The sequence below is a fragment of the Physeter macrocephalus genome, chromosome 6 (genome assembly GCF_002837175.3).
Source record: "Physeter macrocephalus isolate SW-GA chromosome 6, ASM283717v5, whole genome shotgun sequence".
In the NCBI taxonomy this organism is placed as follows: domain Eukaryota; kingdom Metazoa; phylum Chordata; class Mammalia; order Artiodactyla; family Physeteridae; genus Physeter; species Physeter macrocephalus.
The window spans coordinates 12279263-12288539 of record NC_041219.1 but is presented as its reverse complement, the minus strand read 5'-3'; the positions used below and the strand labels follow the sequence as shown (position 1 = coordinate 12288539).

General features: G+C 47.1%; 1 protein-coding gene across 1 annotated transcript in view; it reads left to right on the top strand.

The window, feature by feature from the left end:
- Positions 1-798: 798 nt before the first annotated feature.
- Positions 799-9277, top strand: part of E2F7 (E2F transcription factor 7) — a 32576-nt gene continuing 24097 nt past the window's right edge. The window contains exons 1-2 of the mRNA XM_007119322.3: positions 799-1005; positions 1681-1764. Coding sequence (XP_007119384.1) covers positions 1681-1764 — 84 coding nt within the window. The 5' untranslated portion in view covers positions 799-1005. The remainder of the gene's footprint in view (positions 1006-1680; positions 1765-9277) is intronic.

The following is a 9277-nucleotide window of genomic DNA, read 5'->3' as shown; positions in this document are numbered from 1 at the left end:
GTGAAACATTTCATACAAATCAGCAATGTTGAGGAAATTTTCTCGACTTTCCCAGAATGCTAGTCCATACTGCAGAGAGTTATTTAATAAGGCTAATTATTGGCGATGTTCTGAAAAGGTAACAACACCAATAAACTTTTCTGGACTTGCAAAGTAAAAAGAAAAAACAGCTGGTTCTGCTGGCAGTCGAGTTTCCAGAGCTAACTGGCGTGCCATCTGCTCGCAGCATAGAGTGGTAACCATGGTTCACGTGTCACACCAGCGTTCGTGTTAAGAAGTTTGCCCCAACAAGCCTGGACAACTTCGCTTCCGCGCAGGTTGCTGGGGGGAGGGGTGGAGGCGGCAGCATCCAGAGCGTGTATATAGTTTTTCCAAACTCCATCTGGTCTCCCCTCCCCAGGATGTGCCCGCGGTCTCCCCGCGCCGCAAGCCGCTGGACCGGCGGGTCTTTTACGCATAACAAAAGAGTCCTCCTCCTCCTCCTCCCGCCGTCCCGCGCCGCCCCCACCTTGGCTTCCCGCGGCCGCCCGGGCCCGCGTCCCCGGCAAGAATTGGCTCCCGGGCCCGAGGTTTCCAGGTACCCGGAAGGGGGAGGGGGCGAGGCGGCAACAATTGGGCGGGTGAGGTCGAAACGCGCGCCCAGGAGCGCCAAGACTCCGAGGGGCGGCGAGCCCGGGCCGTGCCGCCGCGCGATTGGCCGGGGCAGCCTCGCCGGCCGCCGCTGATTGGTGGATTCTCAAATTCGGTCTCAAGGCGCCAGAGGAGGTGTTTTAGCGGGGACTGCGATCCGGGGCTGGAGTCGCGCTCGGCGTGTCGGAGCGCTGGCGCTACCCGGACGCCGCGGGGTCCCCGCTAGCGCAGGGCACGGAGCGGGGAACTGCGCGCCTCGCTTTCCCCGCCCGATGTCGCCGCCCGGCTGCTGATCGACTCGCCCAGCTGATCCCGCGCTGCTGTGGGGTCGTGGAGGTCCCGGTAGAGGCAGGAAGGCTCCTTCGCAAAGAGGGAGTAAGTAGCGTGCGGCCCCGGCGCTGGCGGGGAGGCGGGAATTGGGGCGAAAGGGGACCCTCCCGTCCCGGCTGCCAGCCTGCCACCCCTCCCCTCCCCGGCTGCCGCCGGACCAGGCGTGCGAGGGGTGTCTGGGCTCCAGCTCTCCCTCCGGCCGGGCAGTAGGGAACTTGCTCTTCCTCACGATCTGGGGGTTTCATTGGAAAAGTTTATATTTGGGGTCTGCTCGGAGGCCTGGGAAAGGGCTGCGCTGAGCGCTGAGTGGGTTTGGTCTAGCGATCAGGTTTCCTTCCCCCCTGATTCAAAACCCCTCAAAGCCGAATTCCTCCCCGTTCTTTGCGCCAAAATTAACTGACCTAGGAGACCCTGTGCTTTCTGACAGATTTGCCCTACACTCTCCTGACTTGAAACTTAATTTTGTCCTGTTGCTTTTCATTAAAAAGTATTATTTTTGTCGGGGGTTTTTTCTTCCCAATTTCAGTAATTACTAAGCACGCTTAAGTGTGCTCGTTCGTGTGCGTTTCGGAGAGTTGGAGAGGCCACAATCCTGAAAATTCCCAGGATGAGTTTAGGGAGCGGAAGGAAGTTCATGTTCATGAGCAAGTAATAGATATTTTTGTTGAAGGAAAGAATATCCAATTTAAAGTCATTTTCTAATGTAACTGTGCATTACAGATGGAGGTAAATTGTTTAACACTAAAAGACCTGATCAACCCCAGACTAGATTTTGCAATTGAAGATGGGGAAAATGCACAAAAGGTAAGTGAACTTAAATACCTTAAGTTCTATCATATTTAGGATGGTGATGTCTAATTCAATTCAGGATTCCAACATGCCACTTGTATTTGTCTTATAAACATAATAATCTTGATGAACATTTTAGGACTATGCTTTTCTTTTTTTTTTCTTTTCTTTTTTTTAATGGAGGAGGCATCCAACCATTATTATTGAATTTCTCATTGTGCAGTGGTTAGATGTAATGTTGAAACTGACATATATGAATCAAAGATATGCTAGACACTGCAATCAAAAGTTTGTAATAATTGTAGTTATCAAGAGTAGAATTAGCTAATGCTGGGCAGGAATATTAAGCCTCAGTTCCCAGGAAAATAAACTTTTTTACTCTAAATGCTAGATTATTAAAGTGCAGTGAAATGTTCTTCATCCTGATGCACCAGCTCCTAGAGGTGGTTCCATTCTCCCAAGAGCATGACCAGTGTCTCCCATATAGGGAGATAAAGTGACTGAGCTCACCAAGGACTCTTTGAATATTTTACAGTGTTACTGCTGGTTTTGCACTGAGCTTTCCCTTGTGGTTTTTGCATGCCTTGTGATTTGTAAGACAGTAGTAGCGTCTTCAAGAAACATTACAAAGTGAACCAGCCATAGCAATGTCTAAACCGGACCCATGTCAGCACAATGCCCTCACCAGCCGGTGCCCTACCGAAAAGGTGTAATAGCTTGTTAGTAGTGAACATCTAAGCATTTTTGGGCAGAGGCAAGTAGATATGACAAACCCAGGTTTAGAAAGTTTAAATATCAATCTGAGCATAGCAACTTCCATAGGCATTGAACTTCTCTGGTTCCTGGGCTTAATTTTAGGCTTAGCACCCACAATGAAATTGCCTGGTTGCAAATCACCTGTTATATGGCCCTTTGAAGAATACTTGACAACCGTTAATTTTGGGTAGGTATGAAACTGTATGCTTTTTCATGTAGGGTTTTTTTCCCCCCAGCATTTGATTTATTTTTGTTAGGAAAAGAAGTATACCAAAACATTATTCTTTTAAAGAGCATTTTTAAAGAATTCGCTATGCCATCTGAGAGTGGCAATGCCCAGACTTTAAAGTATATATTCAGAGTTTTGGCTTTAGGAGTTTCAGAGCAAAACTTTTTGTTTTCCTTCATAATTTGGATGGGACAGCCTTGAAAGAATGTGTATACTTTTATATAAAGTCAAAGTGTCCACCTCTTTCCTTCTGGGTCAATGACTTTTTTTTTTTTTTCTTTTTTTTTTTTTTTTTTTTTTGTGGTACGCGGGTTCTCACTGCTGTGGCCTCTCCCCTTGCGGAGCACAGGCTCCGGACGCGCAGGCCCAGCGGCCATGGCTCACGGGCCCAGCCGCTCCGCGGCACGTGGGATCCTCCCGGGCCGCGGCACGAACTCGTGTGCCCTGCATCGGCAGGCGGACTGTCAACCACTGCGTCACCAGGGAAGCTCCTGAGTCAATGACTTTTTATCGTGCCTTCAACAAGGGTACTTCTACTCTAGTTAGCCCAGTAAGTGCTGTGCCCAGCTGAGCTTTCATATTTTAGTGGGTGTAGAGAAAACCTCAAATGACGCCATGGAGATTTGGGAAAGTGGTTAAAATGTTTGAAATAGAATACACGAGCAGGGCTCATTTCACCTGTCAAAGAGATGGCAAAGGAAGAGAACAGAGTGCTCCTGCAAGATGCTAGGCTGGGCTTTTGTCTCTCTTTTCACATTGCTGTGAAGTAAAGCAAGGAGGATTTCTAGGGCTGCCGAGAACGTGGGATTTGGAGTCAGAGAGATCTGGGTTTGATTTCCTGCTTTACCATTTGTTAGCTTCATAACCTCGAATAAATATATTTATTCAGTCTTTCAACAAATATTTATGTTTCAGGGGCTGGGGGTACCGCAGTTTAATAAGTCTCCTAGCTTCCCTAAGCCTATTTTTTTCTTCCATAAATTGAAATTAATAAGTAGCCTCTCCTCTTTGGGTGTCTGTAAAGCACCCAGCAACCCATACTGTTCACACCTTACTCATTTGAACTAACAGCCCAAAGATGAATATGATGCAGGCCTGGCCCTTGGTTACCTGAGACACGTTCAGGGACTGAGATGTGAAACTCACCAACTAGACTGTGATTGGGTAAGAGCTATAGGAGTGGGAACCAAGTGCCCCAGCAGAACAGAAGATTAAGAAAGAAATTCATGGGGAGTCTAGAGAAAGTTGGAAAGCTTTACAGAGGTAATATCTGGGCTGAGGACTTCAACTATAAGGAAACAAGAAGGAGTGAGATGGTCATTATAGGCAGAAGAATCTATATGAGTATATGTGCTGTGGACATTCAAGAAATGTTCAAAGTTTCCAGAGTAGCCAGAAGCTAGTAGTACTTCTTGAAACCCTCTGGTGGGTGCCTGGAACAGTATCCTATGTGTCAGTCGGCATTTAGAGGACTTATCTTTCTTGCTGTCTGATCTTCATTGCTCAAGGTCTATAGGTAGGCATGCATCTTCTTACTACTCACGGAGAAACTTTTCTTTAAAACATAAAGGAGTTTTCAACGCCATTACCCAATCTTACTGTGCCCAAGTTGTGAGATTATAAGCAAGACTCTCCTCTTCAGTTGTCTACAGTGCATTTAGGAATGACAAAAGTAGAAAAAGGATGGTTTGGGATGAAGCGGTAGACAACAAGGACTGAGCTGTTGGGGGGGCTTTGTGAAGGAGATAACACTTGAGCTAGGGCTTGAAGGGATGAGTGCTAAGACTTAGGCAAGTAGAGAGGAAGGAAACTAGTAAAGAAGTAAATCAGCCCGGTAAATTTGGGGACACTCCTAGACTTAGTGGGCATGGGTTTTCTTTGAAGGTCATTCATCTTTTGGGAGTGGTTAAAAAAGAAGGTGAGTTCAACTTGAAGCATATATTTGTACCCGTGTGATTACAGGTAAATAAATATGTGCAAGAGGTAGTTGGTTGCCTGATCTGGGAATTCACGGAAAATCCTAGCCAGATACAAACTTGGGAATTAACAACATACAGGTTGGTTTTAAAGCCTTGTACATGAGTGCGTGAGCTGCCTTGGAGAGAGCACACAGGGAGGTGTGGAGGGCTGAGTTTCTAAGAGTGGAAAAAGAGGAGCCAGTGAAGGAGGCTGAGAAGGAACAGTCAGAAGACAACCGAGAGAAAAAAGTGGTAGCTCAGAAGGACTGAGAGTTTTATAAAGCAAATAGTCAACAGTCTTAACCGTTGCAATGAGGTCAAGTGCAATATTTTGCCATTGACTTGTCAACTGACAGATGACTTAAGTGAGAGCAGTGGATCAGAGCAGACTGGTGGTTTGAGGAACCCCCTGGGAGACAGGCAGGGGAAAGCCCTCCGTGTGGATTACTCATTCTGGAAGGTGTGCTCTGAAGGGAAGGAGAGTTGTTAGTCAATAGCTAGAAGGAGACGCCTCCTGACGTGCCTGTCATATTTGCAATGAGTCTTAAACAGTAAGTCGGATTTCAGCGGGCAAAGCTTAGCCCATGGCGTTAGAGTCAACGTGATGGTGTGAGCAACAGCTCAGATGTGATAAAATTCGGGGCAGGTTCGAAGAAGAACGAGTGGACTGTTCGGGCAAAATGTGGGACGTGCATGAGATGGGACCGGAAAAGAGGTTGGCAAAATGTCACCAAGGGCCTTGAACAGGCTGATGTCTATGAACTATGTGAGGTAACACGATCAAAGCTGTATCTGAGACAGAAGCAAGACTAGAACCAAGGTCTTCTAATCACCAGGTCCTTTCCAGGTCAGCTTACAGCTCAGTCATAATGCTGGTATCATAAATAATAACTAGGATGATGGTGATGAACATTTGCACAGCACTTCACAGACTACAAACTGCTTTCACTCTCATTATCTGACTTTCACTCTCATTATCTGATCTGATCCTCACAGCAACTGCATGGCAGGTAAGCCAAGGTGCATCACCTCCATTTGCACATGAGAACCGGAGAACCCGTTCCCTGGGGACTCTCTCCAGGCCCTCTCTAATTGAAGAGGTGATTTCCAGGGTGTTGCAGCTCGACTTCCTGGCAAGCAGATCTGACGTGGAGATTAGTGTGCAGGTGGTATATTACGGAGTGCCCTGGGGACGGGTGCCCATTTAAGGGAAGGGAAGGCAGCAGAATTAGACAGAGGGAGAAGCAGAGCTGCAGAACAGTCTCAGTGGAAGCTGGCTTTACCCCATAGGGAGTTCTGGGACGACCCCTCGGAGTAGTCCTGAGTCGGGGTAAGGGGACCAAGCTGTTACATGTCAGTGCTGCCTCTCCCAGCCACTGAGGACAGTACTGGCCTCTCGGGAAGGCGTGTGATCCCGGAGGAGTCAGCCCTCTGCAGCCAAAGCGTGAAGAGGCTTACTATTGGCATCACTCCAGCAGCTGGGGAAATGAGTCATTCATTCCAGAAGTGAGCCAGGTGCATCCCAGTGTCTAGCACATGGCTGGGTAGCCTTGCTGGAAAGCCTTGGAGATATATAATTTGGTCTGAACCCCTTATTTCAAAGATCTGGAAACTTGGGCACAGACAAAATGAACAATTTGTGCAGTATCAGAAAGATAGAGAATGGAGTCAAAAACCGCTCTATTTCTGAATTCTCATTCCAATCCCCTTTCCTTTGCCTTCTACAGTGTCAGGATTGCAGGATAGACAGACGGACGGAGCAGGGTGTGATTAGATTGCAGCTGACTTTCTGACCACCTGATACCTCAGAAAACAATTTGCTTGGCATTTTTTTCTGTTGAGTAGAGGTGTGATAACGATCGTAACCTACCACGTGACGTAACTCCCCTCCTACTTTAAGTGTTACTTAAACTGCTGTGAAAATATGTCAAAGTGCTGGAGGACATAATTCATCTGAATTACTCCTTGGTAGGGAAAAAGTAGGAGCTCAGTGTTCCTGGGAGGACAGGTACCATGAGGGCCGTGGAGAAGAAGGATGAATCTCTGCACCTCAACAAGCCTGGGACACGCCCTCCACCGTTGGGATACCTTTTGAAATAACTAGATAATCAAGGCCCTGTGTTCCTTGAGCACATGCGAAGGGGAAGGCGTCGTGCCAAAATCTTTGAGGAATGGGACGTGTGGAACTAGCTCCCTGACCTCCAGAAGTGCACAGTCTCGTCAATGAGACAAGACACGCGCCCAGGAAGTTAAATAGCAATACAGTGTGCTATGTTATATTAGCTCTGAGGGCCAGGATGGACGGTAATAAAGAACAGGAAGTGGAGCGGAGGGGAGAGAGAAGAGCTAAGTTTTATTGAGTGCTCACTATATGCCAGGAACTATTCTCATAACTCTGGAGATCAATGTTTTTATGAACTTCATTTTCAGTTGAGAGAATTAAAGTGAGAAGGGAATTGCCTGCTCTCACCCTGCTGATAAGTAGCAGAGGCCGGTAAGCTGGCCCTACCAGCCCGCATGCAGAACTGCTTCCCATGCTGCCTCTCCATAGAGGCTAATGGGAATCCGTGGCCTGCTGGGTACCTTTTGTTGGGGCTGCGAAAAAGATAATTTCCTCCCAATTCACACCCAGGACAAGCTTACTTCTAGATGCAGAATTTTGGAAACTTCTGCTGTCAGCTATTTCTTGCCTTCCCAATGACTTTTATACTGAATGAGGTTGTATGTGACCTTGGGCAAGGCACCCTCTGTGTGCCTCAGTTTCTTCATCTGTAGGCTAGAAAAATACTACTACCTCGGTTACAGGATTGGATGAGGAGTTAATAGGTGTAAAGTGCATGAAACAGGTATCATGTGTAGCACGTAATATGCACTCAGTACTTTCCCTTGAGAGTTCCCTTGTAGAAGACTTCATCAGAATTGTATACTAGTAGGGACTTGTTAAGAGATGTGAATAGATGCACTGCCTCAGGCTGGATGCTTACTGCGGCAGTGGCGTGAGAAATCGTCACCCCCATCTCCACCCCTTTCCTGCTACCCTAGGACAGAACCTCACCATGGCTAGCTGGCAGCTTCTGCTGATCCAGAGAACAAGAGTTGGCCTGCTACCACAAACTCCAGTTTCTCCCAAACAATTTTTTTTAAATTAATTAATTTATTTTTGGCTGCGTTGGGTCTCCGTTGCTGCGCGCGGGCTTTCTCTAGTTGCGGCGAGCAGGGGCTACTCTTCGTTGTGGTGCGCGGGCTTCCCATTTCAGTGGCTTCTCTTGTTGAGAAGAGCACAGGCTCTAGGGGCACGGGCTTCAGTAGTTGTGGCACGCGGGCTCAGTAGTTGTGGCTCGCAGGCTCTAGAGCGAAGGCTCAGTAGTTGTGGCGCACGGGCTTAGTCGCTCCGCAGCATGTGGGATCTTCCCGGACCAGGGCTCAAACCCGTGTCCCCTGCATTGGCAGGCGGATTCTTAACCACTGCGCCACCAGGGAAATCCGTCCCGAACAATTCTTTTTCCTTCTTCATATGTTGCTCGTTTATAGGAAAACACTTTTTTTAAGCCACTGTTCAGCCAAAATCCAAGCATGCAATAATCTACAGAGTGATATTGTGTGCAGGAAAGGGAGTGACAAATATGTAATTCATCCACCTTCCTAATTATGTAAAGGCACTATTACCTGGAGGTGAATTCAACTATGGGAAGAGCAGAATCTTTCTGGGTTTGAATGGCAAAAACTTATTTTAGGGGAAAGAAATTTGTTTCGGTAACTTAGTAATTCCAAACGCGAGTTGTGTGTACTTAGTCCTTTTTCTTAATGGATCAATGGACCCATCATTAATCTTTTCTTTTAATCATCTAAGATAGTCTACTCAAAGAGTCTGGGGGAAGGTGCTAGTCCACAAACTATTACCAAGCTGCAAAACATTACGAACAGAACTTGAGAGTTTAGCACTTAGAAACCTCTACAGTAATTCAGTTGATCTTGCCCCTGTGACATCTAAACCTGTGATCAGTGGTCTCTTGTTGTCGAACAAGCTGTAGGTCAACTTGAGCGGCAAACTCAAGAGGAGAGTCACATGTGATGGGAGTTGCATATGAGTCCTATGAAGTAAGACCATATATCAGTCTCCAGGAGTTTTCAGTCTGTGAAAAACCCTGGTCCTTCACCAGGGGTAGTTTGAGAAGCACTGCTCTGGGGAAGTGACATTAGATAGCTGGGTGGTTTGAAATGTGGCATTTTGTTGGATGCCCTTCCATTAATCTGTCCTGGTAATAGCTCTATTAGCACTGATGAACATTGAACAAAAGCATAATTGCTCTTCACTAGTTAGTGCAAACTCGTAAATAGTGTTTAAAAAAATATGTCACTTAGAAACAATATGGACTCAACCCACACTTGCTCTTATTATCATCCCCGCCTATTACAAGCATCCACCAGTGACGCATAACACTCATGACTTCTTTCACAGAGGTGCCGTGAAAAATATGCTTAAAAGGAGTAGCAGGACTTCCCTGGTGGCGCAGTGGTTGAGAGTCTGCCTGCCGATGCAGGGGACACGGGTTCGTGCCTCGGTCCGGGAGGATCCCACATGCCG